This window comes from Mustela putorius, unplaced genomic scaffold, assembly GCF_011764305.1.
Source record: "Mustela putorius furo isolate JIRA1106 unplaced genomic scaffold, ASM1176430v1.1 tig00003858_pilon_pilon_pilon, whole genome shotgun sequence".
Classification (NCBI taxonomy): Eukaryota; Metazoa; Chordata; class Mammalia; order Carnivora; family Mustelidae; genus Mustela; species Mustela putorius.
Genome location: NW_025422010.1, coordinates 12,702,545 through 12,724,656, shown reverse-complemented (window position 1 = coordinate 12,724,656; position 22,112 = coordinate 12,702,545). Strand labels below are relative to the sequence as shown.

Here is a 22,112-nt window from a genome sequence, read left to right as displayed (position 1 = left end):
TTGACACACATAATTAACCATCAGAAGACGACTGGATGAAATTCACGGCCAAGACACCTAATACACAGCATGACATTGCAACCACCCACTCTGCCTGAGACCATGACAGACACCATTCATCAGCCAAAGTGCTGTTCCTGGTGATTTCTTTAAAATTCAGCTACAGGCAGCCAGTCTGAATCAGAATATGAGGTGGAATCTACTGTTACCCACGGCCTACAAGATAGCACAGGGAGCATCCTTCCTCACACCAGCACCACTGTCACGAACAATATTTGCATAGATGCCCACTACCAACTCCAGCCTCTTCTGAGGTCTCTAGAGGACTAATAGACAAATTTAGAAAAGCCAGGTAGGGGCACCTGGGTGGCTCAGTGGGTTAAAGCCTCTGCCTTCAGCTCAGGTCATGATCCCAGGGTCCTGGGATCGAGTCCCACATCGGGCTCTCTGTTCAGCGAGAAGCCTGCATCCCTTCCTCTCTCTCTGCCTGCCTCTGTGCCTACTTGTGATCTCTGTCTGTCAAATAAATAAATAAATAAAATCTTTAAAAAAAAAAAAGAAAAGCCAGATAAACTAAACATGAAAAAAACACTTCCCCAATTAACGTATTTCTGAGCAAAAAAGATAAAGCATTATAACAAACTACCTAGATAATTCCCCAGGAGAGAAATGAATACAATCACATTGTTTGTACAGATTTTGTCATCTATAATGATATCTACCCATCTATCATGACAGCCAATATCCAGCAATTATAGTTATCTTTCACCTGCCTGTGACCTGTCAGTCCTATACTAGCCTAAAGTTTTAAGAATTATAACAATTTGGGGACTCCTGGGTGGCTCAGTTGGTTAAGCCGCTGCCTTTGGCTCGGGTCATGATCCCAGGGTCCTGGGATCGAGTCCCATATCCGGCTCCTTGCTCAGTAAGGAGCCTGCTTCTCTCTCTGCCTCTGCCTGTCACTCTGCCTGCTTGTACGCTCTCTCTCTCTTTGACAAATAAATAAATAAATAAATAAATAAAATTGTAACAATTTGAAATTTTACATTGGGTACAATTGTATTTGTACCTAAGCCCGGCACACCCTCTGTATTACTAATCCACACACTTGAGACATTTAAAATATTCTGATATTTAACAAAAATACAGCCTAGTATACATTATATGGCAAAAATGTGTACTAGAAACTTGGGCTGAAATTCATCCGATCCTATCAATCACAAAATAAAGCCAAAAGCCAACTTTGTCACTGAACACAAATATGCCAAAAGTAGAGAGAAGACTGGCTCCTTGTATAATCAGGTCTCTGATCCTAAGGATCTCTGGTGACAGAGGATTCAATACTGGACTTAAGTAACTACTTAGAGGTCTATTTCCATGATTGCCAGCTCTCTTAAGTTTCCATACTTCTTTTTTTTTTTTTAAGATTTTATTTATTTATTTGACAGACAGAGATCACAAGTAGGCAGAGAGGCAGGCAGAGAGAGGGGCGGGGGAAGCAGGCTCCCCGCTGAGCAGAGAGCCCGATGTGAGGCTCGATCCCAGAACCCTGGGATCATGACCGGAGCGGAAGGCAGAGGCTTTAACCCACTGAGCCACCCAGGCGCCCAGTTTCCATACTTCTTAGTCTGACCTTAAGTAAGAAGCATTCATTTGGTCTACTGGCCCAGGTTCTCTCATTGGATAGCCGCTCAACTTAACCTCTGGACTTCAGTGTCCTTATGTTTAAAACAGGAGTTAGACAGGCAACTCTAGAATTCTGAGTTTCTGCTAGCCAAAAGACTTACACAGTCCTGAGCACATTTTACATACTCCATAATTCCACCAGCACACTCATTTACTATTTGATATGTGCTAAACATTTTAAGTATAAATTGACTCCTCTAGTCCTCATGGAAACTATATTAAGAAGAAATTTGTGTATTCCAAAACTGACCACAGCAATATCCCTGGTCCCTCACGTTTTTCAGAAACTTGCTGTCACTCATAAGAAATGGAGTCCATTTCTCTTCACCTTGAACTTGTGTAAGCATCTGTGACTGCCTCTGTTAATGGAATATGATAGAAGGGACATGGCATGACTTCCAAGGATACAGCTTCCACTTGGCTTTTTCTCCCTGAGGATGCTGGTCTTGGAGTCCAGCTACTGTGCTGTAAAGAGCCCCAGGCCCCATGGAGAGATCATATATAATTGTTCCAATCAACAGCACCCAGCTAAGATCTTAGCTGACAGCCAGCATCAACCACCAATGATGCAAGTGAAGGTACCTTCATGTGACTCCAGCCTTTAGAATCAAGTCATCCTAGCTGACGCCCAGTGAAGCAGAGACAAGCTGTCCTTGCCTACCTCTCCACTGACCCCGCATGGCCCAGGTTGAAAATTCATGGCCGAAAGGAATGGTGTCATGTTGTTAAGCCACTAAGTTTTGTGGTGGTTATACAATAATAGCTAACTAGAACAAGGTCGATACCTATTACTATAAAACAAAAATGTGTTTTATCCACACTTTAAATGTGTTTTATCCACATTTTTACAGATGACAAAACTGAAGCAAGGAGAGACTGTAAATTTCCCAAGGTCACACAGCTTGTACATGGAATTTGACCCCAGATACTCTGCCTCTACAGGCTGGGCTCTTAGGCACTATGCTATCCTTCCCCTTAATAAGTAATTATGAAAAGAATGGTTAGTCATGGATTCATAGTCCTACTTATTCGTTGTAATGTTTCATGGTTTACAGTTATATATTTATATAAGTTTTATATAATTATATTTCCCAAGAAATCATGTTACCAATTGATAATATCTTAGAAGAAAAAACCATATCAAGAAAGAGGTTTGGGGGGATGCCTTGGTTGCTCAGTTGGGAAGCATTCAACTCTTAATTTCAGCTCAGGTCACAAGCTCAGGGTCATAAGATCAAGGCCTGCATTGGGCTCCATGCTGGGTGTGGAGTCTACTTAAGATTCTCTCTCTCCCACTCTCTCTGTCCCTTCTTCCCTGCTCTCTCTCTTAAAAAACAAACAAACAAACAAACAAACAAAAGAAAGACGTTTTTGGCCTTTTCTATTTGTACCTCCCAAGAATACAAGAAATTGAAACTTTACTGCTAGAAGAAGCAATTTCTATGGAGTCTAACTCTACTCATTTGTACCATATTTTTAAAACTCCTCTGAGGGAAATATGAAGATTTTAAAGATCAGGGTCCTTCCAAAGAAAAAAAGAGTTATGACAGTAGAAAAGAAGGGTGGTATCTAAATTATGTACCTTTTATTTTAAAGTTTACACTGTATTTAGGTATTTTAAAGCAAGATAAATGATTTGGTGAAAAGTTGTATTTAAATATTGTCGGAGTTAGGATGATGAGAAACGTTTCATTTCACAACTGGTTAAAAGTATTTAATCACTAAAACACTGCAAGCTGATATTATAATGTGCAAAATAAAAATGTAATAACCATTCTAATTACTACTAGCCATGAAAATGCTCAAATCCTTTCCCAAGAGAGAACTTGCTTTCACTGACCAAAGCACTGCTGCATAATACATGTGCATTTCCTTGATAAACACAATTGCTAAATGCCTTTTTTTTTAAGAAATAAGCAAAACAAAAATCAAATATCAAATAATGGGGCACTGTAGTTGGTACCTTGTGTGTATTGTATTATATTTTATAGCTTTTCCAATTTCTGTGTATTTTCTGTTTTCCAAATCATTGATTTAAGATACTGACATTTTCCCCATGTCCAAAAAGAAGAACAGCCATCAATGACACGAAAGTCCAACCAAAGCAGCTGGCAACGCGACTATGAGCCAAAAATCAGTGGATCGACTTTTGTTGTATTGTACTTGGAATAAAATTATGTACTTTCCTTTGGAGGAGAAAACCCTGTCAAGGCTACTGGCAGGTGTTGTTTTTCTCGATTCTGTGCCTAAACATACTAGGGCCCCTGAGGGTAGGGATCATGTCTGTTTAGCTCTAGCCCAGGTCTGGCACACAATATTTGCCTAATAAATAATTAATATGAATGAAACTCTGTTGTGCACACTGGGAATTCAGAAATAAGGTTCATAGAACAATCCTGAGTTCTAGGAGAACGGAAGCATAGTGGGGTTGGTGATCACCAAACCCTTGACCACAGTAGTGCTGGAAAGCAGCAAACACCTGTCCCACCTGGGCCTTCCTCGGCACAGGCCCTCCTCTGCCACCTGCTTTTCATGGTTAAAGACCTAGAAATGGGATTACAGCCAGAAAAGGGGGGCACAAGATTACTTCTAGGCTGTCTGGTATATTTTGTTCACCCGCTCCTAGTACTCTTCCTGGCACATGAAGAACAAAATCCAAGAAAGATGCTCCAAACACTTGCCCAGAGCCTCCCCTCACTGATGCATTTATTCTATCCCTGTTTTTGCTCCCTGCCCTCAGTGTCCTGGTGGCTTAAACCAGCTTTTCTCCCACAGACCTTTTTTTTTCTTTTAAATTTTATTTTTTAAAATTTTTTTTTAATTTTTTATTTTTATAAACATATATTTTTATCCCCAGGGGTACAGGTCTGTGAATCACCAGGTTTACACACTTCACAGCACTCACCAAAGCACATACCCTCCCCAATGTCCATAATCCCACCCCCTTCTCCCAAACCTCCTCCCCCCATCTCCCACAGACTTTTTTTGAACCTTCAGACTTGTAAGAAGTTACAAAAGTGCTGTGGACTCTGGTGTTGAAGATGGTCCAGCCTGGCTAAGAGAACCCTGGGAACCACAGCATAAGCAGGTCCAAGCTCTTGAGGTCTACCTCTCCCAGTGTCTATCTGTGTAGGAGAGGTGGTGCTCTGAGGATTCCCTTTCAATGGGGCCCTACATGCAGAAACACTGAGGTCCATGTACAACATTCAGGAGCAGTCAATGTCTACCTTGGAGACCTTGTCTGGCCTCCTCAGTAAACCGACAGCAGAGAGGAGTAAGGAAAACTGCCTGATTAGATGAAGTACTAAGGGGTCTGACCATAGATAAGTAAACAGCCCCCTCAAAAAGCAGACAGTAGTTGTCTCCAGTACAATGACCATGACATTATAAAACACAAAGCAAAAAAAAAAAAACAAAACACACATACACACACACATACAAACACAGAGCAGGCTCCATCATGGGAAAACTCTACCAAAAAGGAGACAACTGTCCTTGTGCACAGGCCTCAGATGCTTTTCGGAGACAGAATACCAACCTTTCCAGCAGTGACTTGAAGTGGGGGGCTGTTCTGGACACTGTGGGACATATACATGCATCCCTAGCCTCTAACAACTGAATGCCCATATCCCAGGCCAGCTTCACAGGCATGTGACTGGGGCAGTCACACGGAGCTCCACATTCAGAAGAGTCTGGTGCTTGTGCTAGTGTTCTCTTATTGCCATCTTGAAATTCTTAATAATCTTATCATTGAGCCTGTTTTGTGAGTGAAGTTCAATGGGACAATGAGGCATATGCCTGTGCAGAGAAGCACACTCTATGTCATTCCTTTGTTACCCCATTTGCATAGACATATTACTCTAGCAATGCCCTTTGAACACAGAATTCCATTGGATCATGAATTCAACAAAGCTCAGAGCCTCAAAGGAAGTACAAGTTGTTATGTCTACAAATGAGGGAGGGTTTGGGAGGAGGTGACACTTGCTGTTAGAACCATATCTTAGGACACAGAAAGAAGGCAACGGCATTCTAGGAAACATGAATGACCAAGGGACCTTACCTTAGTCTTCCTTCCTCTTGTTACTTCCCTATATTAGCCAATCATTGATGCTAGAAATAATGAAATGGGGGGGAGGGGAGGAAAGATGGTTGTCCTAATTGCTTGACTTTCCATTCTTCCTTACTCATAGGTAAGCCAAAGTAGAGCACATTGTCAGACTACGTTCATTTTAAAAAGTGAAATAAAAATAGTTCAGTAAATGTTGTGCAGAAAGAGACAGTGGAAACTGCACACCACAGGTGGTCCTCAAGAAAATCAATTTTGAGAACATATATTTAAAATAACAACATATAAGGGCACATGGCTGGCTTAGTTGCAAGAGTGTGCAACTCTTGATCTTGGGGTCATGAGTTCAGGTGTAGAGATTACTGAAATAAATAAAACTTAAATAAAATAAAATAATGACATATTGCAGGGTCAACAGAGAGCTTGTAAAAAGGTGGAAAATGCTTAAGGATATCATGAGACTTTTTTCTTACAGATTCATGCAAGGTGAGCCTCTCATTAAGGTTAAAAAATTGTAAATGCAAATTATAACTCAAATTTTTATCAAGCATATTTCATAGTCATTTCTCTATAAATCATTATCACAACCCTATATGATAAGAAAGAGTATTATTATTACTATTCTATAGTTAGGTAAACTGAGGTTCAGGAAGACTAAGTAACTTTTTCTGAATTACTTAGCAGGTATGTAGAAAATCCTGGTATTAAAGTCAAGTTTCTGATCCCAAGCCATGTAATGTTTTCTAATGGCATGTGGCTTGTATACTTTATATGTTAATTTTGAGTTATGTTTTCCTAAAAGATTTCAAGACTAACGATTTCAAAAATTAAATATATATAATTGCCTTTTATGACAGTATAACAAAACATTTAGGCAATTCAATACCAGGATTTCCAAAACAAAATAGGACACTTAGCATATTAAACAGCATTAAAAATGTATTTCCAGACTCATACCTTGTATGTAATACTCTATAAATAATAAATATGCTAATTTTCCTATATATAAATTGCTTCTAAGTTAAATTATATAACAAAAATATATCTTAAGCCTAAAGGAAAATTGATTTGATTATATATTACTTTGATTCTTTTCTTCTGTGTTTAAAATTTGCAGTAAAGTGCCCTTCTGAAATGTGGAGCCAAGAAAGCTATCCCCATTTTTCCATTTGACCAAGATTCTTGTAGGAACAGGAAAAGCTATTTAGAATGTCACTGGAGAGCATACAGAGTCTACACCGGTGAGCAATCCTTGGCACATATATCTTGGGCTCTGCCCTATTCCTTCCTCAGGTGTGACCCAGACCCTGTCTCAGAGTAATGCCTGCAGGCAAACCACCAAGCAAGAGGGATATCACCCCCAAGGTCCTTGGTGCAAATCCCTGGTCGATGTCCCTCTGCGGCCATATGTCCCTGCCTTCTGCCCTGTACTGGAGTACTAAGCTTACTCAACTTTGACTCCCTTGCTTAACTACAGTAGGACTCATCTGCCTGTGGATCTACAGACCCTCCTGTTAACTGATGTGTGTAATTCTGGTAGTATGACTGCTATGACCATTGAGTGACTGAGTTCTCACCACAAACAAGTGGAAGAAGACACCACCAGCTTTTAATCAGTGACAATCCTACAGTCCTGTCAATGACCAGAAGAGGTATCTTCCTCAAACCAGAGCAGCACTTGGGTGGGAAGGCCCCAGAGGGGCAGGAGAGTTAAAATCCTCTCTTGGTTTTTAGTTTAATAGGATGACTATGTGGTAAAAAGAAAGATGACCACTTGTCCATTCATCCACCCATTCATTCATCCAATGTATACAAAGCACTTGTATGTGCCCTGTTCTGAGAAGAGAAGATACGTAAGAAATAGGAGTATAAGGAACCAGACAAGCTGCCTACCTATTGTGCTTGCTCTTGGAAGTTTGATCAGTGGTTCTCAGCCTAAATGCACAATTAACCACCAAGAGAGCCTTTAACAAACACTTATGCTTGCTTAGAGCACACAACCTGAGATTTTACTTTATATTACCAGTCTGGGTAGGACCCAGAGCATCAATATATTTCAAAACCTCCCAAGGTAGAGCTGCCTGGGTGGCTCATTTCATTGGGCACCTGCCTTTGGCTCAGGTCATGATCCCAGAGCCTGGGATTGAGTACCACATCGGGCTCCCTGCTCAGCTGAGAGTCTGCTTCTCTCTGATCCTTACCCCACTCATGCTCTCTTACATTCTCTCTGCCTCTCAAATAAACAGTCTTTAAAAAAAACAAAACAGGGGCGCCTGGGTGGCTCAGTGGGTTAATCCTCTGCCTTCGGCTCGGGTCATGATCTCAGGGTCCTGGGATCGAGCCCCACATCGGCCTCTCTGCTCGGCAGGGGCCCTGCTTCCTCCTCTCTGCCTGTGTTTCTGCCTACTTGTGATCCCTGTCTGTCAAATAAATAAATAAAATCTTTAAAAAAACAAAAAACAAACAAACAAAAAAACCAAAAACAACAACAACAACAACAAAAACTTCCCAGGTAATGTTGATGTGTAGCTAGCATTGAGAAATCCTGAGGTACAGCACAGACAGTGATGGAATGGGCAGGAATAGGGACCAAGAAGTAAATTGTCTATTGCCAGATCAAAATCCTGATCCTTTTAGTATGTTTGAATGCTCATTTCCTTTGGGTTTTCCCCTAGTGTTCAATAAAAGTTTTCCTTAGCTATAGGTTAGAAAAGGAAAAGACATGTTGAGCAATGCTTTAAAGGGAGCACAGAACACCCTCACCCCATCTTAGTGGTGGCAGTGGTCATGTGGTCATTAAACAGAGATGACCTGAAACAAAGATGAATTTTGGAGGCCAGAGTCAGGCCCAGATCTAATACCTCTGCTCCTCTTAAAGAGTCTTCTTTCAAGTCTCCTTGGGGGTATCCTTATTGTCATTTCAGGATAATAGAGACTGTTTCTTTCTTTCTTTTTTTGTTTTTTTTTTTTTAAGATTTTACTTATGTATTTGAGAGAGAAAGAGACTGTGAGAAGAGAGAGAGAGAAGGAGCAGGGAGGTGGGCAGAAGGAAAGGGACAAGCAAACTCCCCACTGAGCAGGGAGCCTGAGCTGAGGGCAGCAGCTTCACTGACTGAACCACCAAGCACCTGAGACTATTTCCTTATAAAGTGCACATCTGTACCTAAAAGGACAAGACAAAAGAGACTCTGTCGTTCTACCTGGTTATGCCTCCCAGTCTTACACTCCAGCACTCACAAACAGGGTTCTTACACACAGCCAGCCCAGTGGCAGTAAAAAATGGTCCAGAGAGAAGGGTTTCTCTATTGAAGTAAGTCTTCAATCATTCCCAAGGCAGGCTTCCCAGAAGGAATCAGACCCAGGCAAGACGGTCACTTCCTTCCCTACAGAATTGACCCATTTCTCCTCTTGACCCCCTCTACTCTCTACTCTTCAGTTAAGGGACCCTAATCTTTGTACATGCATATTTATGAGGAAGTCCTAGCACTGAGCACAGAGCAGGGCATCTGGCTCACAGAGGAGAGTCTGTGAATGTTTCTTGAATCAGTGAATGAAAATATATAAAGTATTATACCCCCTCCCCCTTCACTTACTGATGACCTTTCTTGATATCCCCAGTTCTGTTCCTACAAAGGTTACTACATTTCTTTCCCCAAGCCAAGCTGCACCCGACCTTTCCTAAGGGGATCTGCTCTGGTCCAAGGTTCTGAGTGGAGAAGGGTCATGCTTATTCTTTTTACTGAGTTCCAGTCTAATAAATACTGATTGGGGCCACCCAACTGGTATCGCCTTATAGACACAAGAAAGAATGGCAAGATAAATGAAGCTATAATGTTTGTCCTTCTTAACATAAGTTATTTTTAGAGCAAAACAACTATTATTTATTGACTTGTACAGCATGGCCTGATGATGTGGTGAAATAATCTATTCTGAAACATGAGTCAGATTGCAATTAAGACTATAGGGAATTTCATTCTAAATTCCCTGGTCAGGGGTGATCAAAATCTCATTTATGGTGCTGCAAGAAACATATAATTTCATTTTTCCTTCCCACAAAAATGTAAAATTAAAGTGGAGAGGCAGAAATAAGTACACAAGAATGTTAGAAATAAATTCTATAGAGAAAAAATATTAACAGCTTATGTCAGGCAACACAAGATATGGATTCTATGAAGTCTCTCTGTCTAAACACCAAACAGATCCCTCATACAGTTTATGCAAGGTGTCCACAATGGAGATATCACATTCCTAATTTGAGCATATTTCTTGAGTACCATAAACACTATTTCTCTCATTTTAAAGAAAAAAATGTTAAAGGAATGGGAAAAAGCATTGCATTTTTGCCTACTAGTTTCAGCAAATAGATCATCTGTCACTGTTTGAAACATGAAGCAGTGTTTTAGCGACAAGTTAAAGAAAAACAATTTGGCATGTACTTTATAAAGTTGCTCCTAGCATTAAGAAAAATGCATGGGATACACGCAGTGCACAATGTGTCTTCTACAAATGTTAGCTGCCCTCCCTTTTCTTATGTTTATCTCTTCTGTCAAGTAAATGTTCACACTGAGAACCCTCTGAGATGTTGAGGGTGGCTTTTAGACAAAGATTGAAAACGAGGCACAGGAAGCAGGTTAATTAACTCAAAGTAATATTGCAAGTCAGAACAACTTCTGAAGGAAAACTCTAACACCTGTCCCTATCTCTGGTTAGTGACTGTGGTTGTTTCACCAAGAAAGTATCTTTATAAAAAGAAGAAGAAAAACTTTCTTCCCAAGAAGATTCATGTAGGACCAAAGATAATATTCAAAGAATAGTATCTAAGAATGTGTGTGTGGCTATGACAAAAGACACACACACACACACACACACAAAAGACAAAGAGAATATGAAATAAAACATCGTATTCAAAATACAAATCTACCCTAATTAAATAGTTAAATATTAAAACATAATGCTTTATATCCTCACCAGAAAATTACCATTCAGCTTTTAAATTTAGACAATATCAGGATTATTCAGATCAGCAAGATGGCCATCTGCTTTCAAGCATGCAGCTGCTGGCTTTTAAACAGCAACTTTTCATGATTCATAACTTATTCATCCCAGGACGCACTCAGACATCTGCTTTATCATCAACTCAGTTTGTCATAGCACTTGGCTTTAATGTTCAATAACCTCTACCCAGGTAACATATTGAACCTGTAAGTCAGTCTTCTTCTGCAAAAGGAAAATTAACTGTAGAGCTTTCCAAGACTGATGGTCCAATTTTGAAATCATAACCCTGAATATGTATATAAAAACACATTACTATTCATTTCCTTTTTAAACAATAACATCAGTAATAGCTACCATGTAGCCTACTGTGGACCAGACACTTCATCTTTATCTTCATTAACATTTTGGAAAATAGGTACTATGATCTTCATTTTGCAACTCAGCAAATCATCAAGATTGGATGGCTTACCCAATTGCACTAAGTGTAGACATGGAAGAGGTAAGCTTTTGGAGCCTACACCTAACTGTCCTTAAATCCATGCTTCTGCAACAACCAACTTTGCGTCATCTTTGAATTGCTCTGGAATAAGTGAAATATTCTCATCAGTTATACAGAGAAGGAGAGGCAATACTTATTCCAATGCCATTTATTTCAACTCAAAGACTATCTTGCAGACAGCACCTTGTGGCTTGAAAATTATCAAGCATTGTGTAAATTTGTTGGCTCTTTTTTTTTTTTTCTTTCCCTCCTGGTCAACTTTTGGCAATCTTGTCTGTCCACTCTTTCCCTCTATCACCAACAGCAGCAGCCTGGAGTAGATGAAGAATCCAAGAAGTGTGAAAGCACAGAGCCCATTTCTGTGTGGTTGAGAGTTGTAAACTCTAATTTGGAAGAAGGGGTTCTCAACATGCAGATTTTCTCCACAGGAGAACAGCTTTATCTCTTTTTCTTTGTCTCTAATCCTAATGTACATATTATTCATTACCTGCTATGTATTTAAAAACTATCCTATTTTTAGGAGGTCAATGGATCCAATGTCAAATCTTGGTTACACAACATAAAATTGGTCAGACATTCTGAGTCTTACTTTTATCATCTGTAAAAAGGGGGATAATGGCAACATTTGTTCCATGTCTTCTTTTTTTTATTATTATATGTATTAGACAGCTAAATGGCATGAAAATATGGTAACAGTGCATGTGTAAACAATCATGTCAAAAAGTATTATGCATGTCAAGGTAATATTTTTGTTTAGAAAAGTGGGAGCTATACTCATAGAGACAAGGTCTGAGAAGTTATACATAAAATATCAACAGTGGTGGGTAATGTTGTGATTTTTGTTTTCTTTTAGATTATCTATGCTTATTAAAATTTATAAAACTCTAACAACAAAAATTTTCAAATGTTAAAATATTATTTAATATTAAACAATAATGGGAAATTAGAAAACACAGTAATAATAAGAGAAAGACATACAGGCAGTCAGCCACGAACTTAAACCTTTAAAACTAAATATTTGATTAAAAAGCAAGACCCAAAAATATGCTGTCTGCAAGAAACCCACATTGAATACAATGACCAAGGTGACTTAAAAACAAAAGGATGGGGGCACCTGGGTGGCTTAGTTGGTTAAACGTCTGCCTTTGGCTCAAGTCATGATCCCAAGGTTCTGGGATCGAGGCTTGCATTGGGCTCCTTGTTCTGCAGGGAGACTATCTCTCCCTCTTCCTCAGCCTACCATTGCCCTGTTTGTGCTCGCTGTCTCACTCTCTCTCTCTCTCTGGGTCAGATAAACAAATAAAATTTTTAAAAATAATAAAAGTATAGGAAATACTATACAGGTTATTCTCATTATTCACAAAAGTTGTGTTCCATAAAGTAGCTGCAAACAGGGAATTAGCAAATATGGAACCATTGTTCCTAAGAGAAATACAGGGTTAGGTACATATGAGCCTCTGGTTATAACATTTTAGTCAACTGATTAATACGTTACTTTGTTTTATGTGTGTTTCTGTTTAAGGACACTTTATTTAATATATGTTGTTGATTTATTAAAATTTACCTCACAGCCAACAGCACTGTAACTCATACCTGAAGGGAGCTTATCTAACATTTCCCTCCATAAAGCATGTCACTACCTTCTTCTACTTAGAAATCTTAGACAATCCCTCAGCACTATACTTGAGGACCACACTAAAGAGTGACATCACCAGCAAAAAGTATAAATGTGTGAAAAACCAAACAGACCACAAAAAACACATTTGTTTATAGTATGAGAGCTAAAGTAAGAAGGCAAAGTGTTGTTTGTTCAACCTTAGCTGGGAGCATGCATGTCAAGCAACTCAATTTTTTCTGCCATTCTGTACATGTCCTTGAATGGCAGAGGAAGTGCTGCAAGTACTGATTTTGATTGATCTATTTTACAAATAGATTTTGCTGAGAAGCAAATTTGCAAATATGGAGTCTGTGAATAATGAGGATTGACAGTACCATACAAACACTAATCAAAAGAAAGCTGGAGTAGCTATATTATTATAAGTCAAAAGAGACTACAGACTAAGAGAAATACCAGAGAAAAAGAAGGACACTACTAAATGATAAAAGAGTCAATTCAGAAAGACCTAACAGTCTATTAGATTTTTGTCTCTCTAATAAAAGTGCTTCAAGATACATAAAGCAAAAAGTGTCAAACCAAAAGAAAAAATGGGAAAATCCACAATTTTTGCTAGAAGTTTCAGCACTTCATGCCTAATAATCAATAAACCAAGTAAGCTGAATATGAGTTAGGATATAGAAGAAATGAACAATATTAGTAATCAACTGTATCAAAATGACATTTATAGAGCATTCTATCGAAAAAGAGCAAAATATACATTTTTTGGTGCACATGAAACATACAGCAAATATACCATATTCTGTCTCATAAACATACCTTAACAAATTAAACAAAACTAAAATCACAGAAAGCTTATTCTCTGATCATAATGGAATTATAGTAGAAATCAATAACAGGGATATATGTAGTGTATCCCCAAGTAATTGGAAGCTAAACAATGTATTTCTAAATAATCTATGGGGAAAAGAAGAGGTTATCTAGGGAAATTACAAAACATTTTGTACTGAATGAAAATAAAAATACATTAAAAGTTGTAAGAACTGTTTAGATGAATATTTACAGCATTAAATGTCTATACTAGAAGAAAGAATGATCTAAAATAAATAATCTAAGTTTAATTTTAAGTCTAGAAAAAGAAGGGCAAAATAAAGTTAAAGCTAGTAGAAAGAAGGAAACAATAAAGAGCAGAAATCAATGACATCGAAAATAGGAAAAACATTAAGGAATATCAATGAAACCAAAAAGATGTTTCTTCGAAAAGATAAAAAATTAACATTCCGGCAGCCTAACTGACAAAAAACAAACAAAAAAGCCAGAAATTACCAGTACTGGAAATGAAAGGAAGATAGCACTATAAATCCTACATGTATTGAACAGATAAGAGAGTATTTCAAACAAATTTGTTCACACAAATCCAGTAAATTAGATAAAGTGGACCAATTTCTGTAAAAACTACCAAAACTAACCCCAAACTAACAGAACAGTCCTGTATCTATTAAAGAAATAGAATTCACGTTTAAAGAGCTTCCCACAAAGAAAATTCTAAGCCCATATGGCTTCACCGATGAATTCATTTAAGGGAGAATTTATACCAATCTACAACACTTTCAGAAAATCAAAGGCGGAAATACTTAGCTTATTTATGAAGATAGCCTTATACTGATATCACAACCAGATAAAGATAGTATGTGGAGGGGCGCCTGGGTGGCTTAGTGGGTTAAAGCCTCTGCCTTCGGCTCAGGTCATAATCCCAGGGTCCTGGGATCGAGCCCCGCATCGGGCTCTCTGCTCTGCAGGGAGCCTGCTTCCTCCTCTCTCTCTCTGCCTGCCTCTCTGCCTACTTGTGATCTCTGTCTAATAAATAAATAAAATCTTTAAAAAAAATAGTATGTGGAAAGCAAACTATAGACCAATATATCTCATGAACACTGACCAAAATATTGTTCAAAAAATATTAACAAATTGAATCCTTCAGCATATGAAAAGAACAATAAATCATAATCAAATGAGTGTTATCTCAGGAATGTAAGGCTGGTTCAACATTTGAAAATCAATCAGTGTAACCCACCACATTAATACTCTAAAAAAGAAAACCAACATTACATATTATTAGAAGCAAAAAAAAATTTCATCATATTCAATGTCTATTAATGATAAAAATTCACTGCAAACTTGGACTACAAAGGAACTTCCTCAACCTAATAAAAAGCATCAGTGAAAAATTCTATGGCTAACATCATGCCTAATGGTGAAAGACTGCATGCTTTCCCCTAAAATTAAAATTTCCACTCTATTTCTATTTAATAGCGTGCTAGTGCCCTTACCAATGCAAAAAACTGGAAAAGAAATTAAACAGTCCTTATTTACAAACAAGATGAGTGCCTAAATAAAAACTTAGAAGAGGGGTGCCTGGGTGGCTTAGTCTGTTAAGTGACTGCCTTGGGTTCAGGTCATGATCCCAGGTCCTAGGATTGAGTTCCTCATAGGACTCCCTGCTCAGCGGGGAGCCTGCTTCTCCCTCTGCAGTTCCCCCTCCTTGTGCTCACTCTCTTTCCCTCTATCTCTATGAAATAAATAAATAAAATCTTTAAAAATAATCCTAAGAAATCTACAAGTTAGCTCCTACAACTAATAAGAGAGATAAGCAAGATCATAGGAAACAAGATTAAGATTTAAAAAAAAGTATTTCTATACTAGTAATGAACTCTTAGAAATTGAATTGTTTTTAAATGCCATTTACAGTAACTACCCCCCTCCAAAAAAATTTAGGTATAAATCTATCAAAACATACACAAGATCTATAGGCTGAAAAGTATAAAATACTAATGAGAGAAATCAAAGAACTAAATAAATGAAGAGAACTATCATGTTCATAGACTGGAGACTCAACATAGTTAAGATATTAATTCTCCACAAACTGATCAGTAGATTTCATTTTATGTATATATAGGCAAGCTTATTCTAAATTTATGTGGCAAGTCCAAGGAACTACAATTTTGAAAGAGAAAAACAAAAAGTATTGTACTACTTAATTTTAATTTTAAGACTTACTCTAAGGCAAGATGACATAGTATTAGTGGAAGGATAGACATATAGATGAATGAAATAGAATAGAGACCAGAAATAGACCCACAGAAATATAGCCCGTTAACTTTTAATGAGTTACAAAGGCAATTCAACAGAGAGATATTATCTTGCCAACAGATGGTATTAGGATAATTGAAGATTCATAGGGGCACCTGTGTGGCATCTGCCTTCGGCTCAGGGCATGATCTCAGAGTCCTGGGATTGAGCCCAGCATTGGCTCTCTACTCAGTGAGAGCTCCCTCTCTGTATTTCTCTCTCTCTCAAATAAATAAATAAAATCTTTTTAAAAAATAATAACTGTGGGGCACCTGGGTGGCTCAGTGGGTTAAAGCCTCTGCCTTCAGCTCAAGTCATGATCTCTGGGTCCTGGGATTAAGCCCCACATCGGGCTCTCTGCTTGGTGGGGAGCCTGCTCCCCACACCCCCCGCCTGCCTCTCTGCCTACTTGTGATCTTTTCCAGTCAAATAAATAAATAAAATCTTTTAAAAAATAAATAAATAATAAAACAATACTTGAATATTCATATAAAAAATAAACCTTAACCCATAATTCACAACGTATCCGAAAGTCAACTTGTTAAAGTCTATTTAACCGTAGGTAATTTTTAAAAATAATTAATAAAATAAAAATAATTAATAAAAGTAAAAAATATTTATGCTAACAGAAGATAATTTTTTTGCCCAAGTTGGCAGCTTATAAACCTTAAAGTTAGGACAGTCTATTATATCATTTATTTATTCATTGATCTCTCAGCAATTGGTAAGAGGTTTATACAAATAAATAAAAGTTATAATTACCTTGCAATAAATATTTTCTTAGATATTTTAATAGCTCTCTGTAGAACTATTGTTGCTAAAGGTTTTTGAAACGAATCTTAGAAGTCAAGAACCTGGCTATTCAATTGTTTACAATGACACCATTTTTATTTCACCTTGAAATCCTTGTTATCATACCTAATCTAATTCATGAATGAGAAGAAAGATCTTTCTCTTGATAATACATGTTACTTGAAGGAAATCCAAACAAGTCAAGTATATATTACCTATCCACAAAAGAGTTACATTAATTCTTGAATAGGGTATGTGGGGGATGGCCCAAGGATAAGGAAATTTCTGTTTTCACTTTATATCTCACAACCTATTCTTTCTTTTTTTTTTTTTTTAAGATTTTATTTATTTATTTGACAGAGAGAGAGCGAGAGAGAGAGATCACAAGCAGGCAGAGCAACAGGCAAAGAGAGAGGGGGAAGCAGCTCCCGGCCCATCAGAGAGCCTGATGCAGGGTTCGATCCCAGGGCCCTGAGATCATGACCTGAGCCAAAGGCAGAGGCTTAACTCACAAAGCCTCCCACGCACCCCTCACAATCTATTCTTTATTAGCTCTTCTTCAAGGAAGAAGGAGTTGTTAATCTGATTGTTCAGAGTCTGAAATTCTTTGGATGAAACCAGGGCACTGAAAAAACATTAGAATCTGTGGACATATGCTTTCTCACCCTGGAATAGGCCAAGAAATATGCTGAAATTTTCTTGAATTCTTTTTCACTTTTCAACATCAATGCCCATTGGTTTTTCTTCTTTCTTCTACTTCGACTTTGTCCATGAATGCATAATAATGCCTTGATTTCTGCCCCCCAAAACCAGCACCATATGTAAACTCCAGACATCCCAAAACATTTTTCCTCCCAAACGGAAGCTTTTTCATAGCCACAAACTAAGAAACTTGGGTCAATTTAGTGCTATGCACCAGGCCAAAATATTTTTCCATATTGGTTGTGTTTACCCTCTTTCATTTGGCATTGCTGATATGCTTCTAAATCTTCTCACATTATTTTACAAAGATTCCACCTTCAGTTGTGGGGAAAGGAAGGAGGAGAAATGGATAAGAGATTCAGGATAAACAAGGGGTCTCATTTTGTTTTTTGCCTCAGCCATGTGCCCCAGCTTAGTTTAATCTATATTTAAGGATAGATGTCACTTAAGGAGAAATTAATATATTTATACTTTATTACTCATTTAACTGTTACTAATTTTGCACCATTCCTTTAGAGAGAAGAAGAAATGCATGATAGGTTTTAGATAACTGAATCCTTATTTAATTAGGAGTCATTGTCCCTTACTAGTAAGGAGTTTAAATATTAAAATGCATAAAATAAAAATCCCCATAAATTACAAAGTCTATGAATGGTATAAGAAGGAAGAAAAGTATAGAATTGAGTTGTCTGCACTATGTGAACCAAGATAACACTCAAAGACCCTGCCCAGCTTAACCCCTATTCCTTATAATCTGTAGACTAATTGAAACAAGAGACTGCAAGTTTGTTTTATACCATGTAATAAGAGTGAATCCTAAGTAGAGTTATATAAATTTACAATCATTTCTCCTTCATTACATGTACTTCGGGACTGAAAATTGCTTCCTGAATCTCTGTAACTTTTCGCCTTTGCCTTTAAGGTAAGTGAAGAGGCAGCAGAATCATTCAAAGCAGGTCAATCCACATAGGCAAGGCCAGAAGTAGGCCTCAGGATTCTTGTTTCCCTTTTCTAAAACCCAAAGAGCTACAATGGGTTTAGAAGGGCACAGTACCCACTGACCCAATTTTATAAACAGTTCCATGTAAACTTATTATATTCATTGTGGATTATTACTTTATTTTACCTTATTAATTTTGGAATAATCATAGTGCATGCCTCTGTTCCCTCCCTTCCTGGGTGGCTTGGAGAAAATGGAGGAGTATTTCCCTTGACTAGCACAAAACATCTGGATCCCTGATTATAGAGATTTAGAAAAACAACAGTCCTAGAAATGAGGCTGTAATGATGAAAATCTGGCAGAGTTCAAAAACAATTCATTGTTCTGATATTCTTTCAGAATAAAATCACTATATGAGTTGGAAGACATATGATCAGTAGATGAAAAGGTAAGTTAACACAATATTTTAACACCCTATTCTTATTGTCCCAGAATGCTTATAATTTTTAAGAAAAACTCGAAATTGAAGAAATGACCCAAAAAGTGTTTCCCCACAGGTTTCTGTAACATATCCTATCCAGGTCAATTTATACCATCTCTGACAGTTATGAATAACTTCTACATTCCATTCAGGGGTAAAAAAAATAAAACTAATACAAAACTTAGAAGAAAAATGGAAAAGTAAAGCCCTGTGCAAACAGTAGTCTGCTTCAGCCAGTTCAGTCTTCTCCAGGAATTACTCACTGCTCATTGCACAGTCTTTCATTCACAATCATGCCTTTAGAAAATGCCTGGTTAACTTCACTCAACAACCCTAACTCTGGACAACACTAGCTCATCTTCACCCCAGAAGTGGAAGGACGTTTCCCTGGGGTTATATCTGACCCTCGTCCAAAAAAGCGTCTACCCTGAGACAGAAAAGGCATTTTGTCAAGAAGATAGGTTCTGAGAGAATCAGAGGACCCAGAAAATTCCAGCTGAGGCTGGGAAGACTATCCGAAATCAGCCCCCCTGGGGCTGATAAAAGAGAAATATTGCATCCCTCAGAGGATAATTTGAAAATCAAATGAAATAATGGCATAAAAGTGCTTTACAAAATGGTAAGTAGTTTATAAATGCTACCAAGAACTATTTTTTTCAACTTCATAGGTCCTATGCTGATTGAATGTCCTTCACTGTACAGAACAACTTCCCCCCTTGAATAATTTGAAATGGTCAGAAGAAGGGCCTCTGGACTTTCCTTTAAGTCATCATCTGAGTCACTGCCTGTGGTGAGTGTCAGGACTGACAGAAATTCACTCCTGCTTCCTCAGCTAACATCCTGTTTGGGGGTGGGGAGGGGGAACTTCCCTTTCTCAAGTTAACCCAGACTCAATTCTTCCCTTTTAAAATTGCATTATACTTTTCCTCCCTAGCTACCTGAGGTCTAATGGCTACAGCAAATGCAAACAAACCTTTCAAGTGAAAGAACCATAACAAACTTAGAGTCTTAGTCTCCTCTACTCTTTTCCATACTCCATTTTCCCCCACAGCAGTATTTAATGAAAGCAGAGCCTGGAATTTGAGAGAAAGACCTTGTTGTATGTACCCCCTAGAGACAGCTTCCTAGGTTAACAATGACCATGTTTTCTCCCAATGCTCAACTTACACAGACATTGCTCAAATACACACACATGCACACACCAGTAAGCCGGTCAACTGCAGGCAAATCTGACTCTTTGCCAACTTGTAGCCACAGATAGCAGCAAAAGGACCAAAGTCCTTCACTGCCAGCTCGTAAAAGACACTGCAACAGCCAGCGGCGCCGCAGTAGCAGCTTCCGAGCTGCAGCCTCCTGCCAGAGTTTCAGGTCGAATTCCTTGAGGAGGAACGCTCCTCTGCCCTTAGTCCCACTCCCGTGGGCTTCACCCACTTCTTTCCTCAGGACATCGGGAGGAACCGGGTTACTTTGCCACTTTTGCAGAGGGTTAAGTGGCAGAGAAGAAGATTCCCACCGAAGTATCCCGAAGCCCAGGACTCCTGGCCGGATCTCTCCACCCTCCCGCCCACGTAGGCGCCTGTGTGTCTGGCAAAGGTCCCAATTCTCAAGGTGCCTGAGCTCCGATGGGATGTGGAGGAACGAGGCGGCTAGAGCAGCGACGGGACTAGAGCTGGGGATGGTTAGAGGACAGATGGGACGGGACTGGGGAGAGAGGCGAAGACTGCACAGAGGCACTCTCCCGCCCCTAGTTTTCAGACAGTAACTCCAAAACCCGCAGATGGGAGGCAAGGCCTTTTCTCCCTATGTTCTCCCTTCTCTTCCCCGATCCCCGCCTGGACACCTGGTGAAAAAGCAAGGTGCAGGTATACCTGGAGCGAACACCATGATTTCCTCCAGACGCTACGCCCCTAGGTGAGGAGAATAGACAGGCAGACGGAGGGATGGGAGAAAGGCCAGGACTTGGAGGGGTCAGATGGGCGCGATGGGCGTGCAGGGGCCGGGACGTTCAGCACCTCGGACAGCTCCCCGCCGCGCGATCCCGGGAAGCCAGCTCCAGCGGCTGCGGCGCGTTCACCTCCACAATGCACTGCTCTGCCGGCGGCTACCGCGGCGGCGGGAGGAGGAGACCGAATCCTGCTCAGTTCATCCCTCATTCCTGTGCCAGCTCAGCGTACACTGCTGCTTGGGGAGCAAAACACTTCTATCGCTTCCACGGGAGAAGGAAGGACGGAAGAGGAAGAGAGAAAAAGGTAATTGCCCGGCTTCCCGGCAGGGGGACAGCTAATTGCTTCTAATTACCTGCTGTCCCTCGCCCCCGTGGATATTGGACTGACATTTAGAGTGGGTTTGCCCTTTTATATATATATATAATTCAAAGAACTTTACTCTTGAGGATGACTCTGAGTTCTCCGGGTTGGGTGACTCTAAAAGAGGGGTGGGGCTTCCAAGTAATGGGCCCTTGGGGTCCCTGACTCCTCCCTCATTCTGAGTCTCCGCTGCTAACGTCAGAAAGAGAGCTAGAGGGAAGGACAGGGTGACTGGAGCACGTGAAGAGGGCGCCCCTATCAGGCCCCACCCCCCAGGAGGCTGAACTGGCCTAAACTTTGAGGCTCCTAAACTCGGAGGCTCTCAAGGTCATCATTTTAGAGAAAGTAGGGCTGGCCAGTGCACAAGAAAGACCTCAGTGAGGTATGTCTTCACTGAGACCCTCACACACTCCATAAAAGGTTGAGCCAAAAGAGTTCTCTTCAAGTATGAGAACAGCCCTTAGACTGATCAAGAAAGGTTAGTACTTCCCCTACTTTCATCCGACTGAGAACTGGGCCTCCCATACACACCCAGTTCTAAAGTGACTGGGACATGACTCGCACTCACTTCATGCTTCTAATTCACTGCTCATTTTTAAGTCATTATCTAGTTCCCCCAAGAAATGTCTGTGTAGTGTGGATAGCCCAGACTAGCTGTTACCAGCTTGGAACAAGTCTATCTGGGTTATAACCCCAGAGCTAACAAGACAACAGGATTCTCCAGCCTCAAAGCAGATGTCAGGTTGCTTTGGGTTTTATTCTTTGTTTTTGCAGCTGAAAGGAGTTTTCTAAGAACAAAGGGTGATCTGGGTCATTTCCAGTGTTTTATGGGGTTTCTTGCACCTCTCCCTGGAAAATACAGCTATCCTGGAAATACAATATTTCTTAATAATTTGGTTGGTGG

General features: G+C 39.5%; 1 protein-coding gene across 1 annotated transcript in view; it reads right to left on the bottom strand.

Annotated features, from left to right (window-relative positions):
• Positions 1–20,887, bottom strand: part of AKAIN1 (A-kinase anchor inhibitor 1) — a 48,106-nt gene extending 27,219 nt beyond the window's left edge. Inside the window, exon 1 of the mRNA XM_004742763.3 lies at positions 20,771–20,887. Coding sequence (XP_004742820.1) covers positions 20,771–20,786 — 16 coding nt within the window. The 5' untranslated portion in view covers positions 20,787–20,887. The remainder of the gene's footprint in view (positions 1–20,770) is intronic.
• Positions 20,888–22,112: the final 1,225 nt, after the last annotated feature.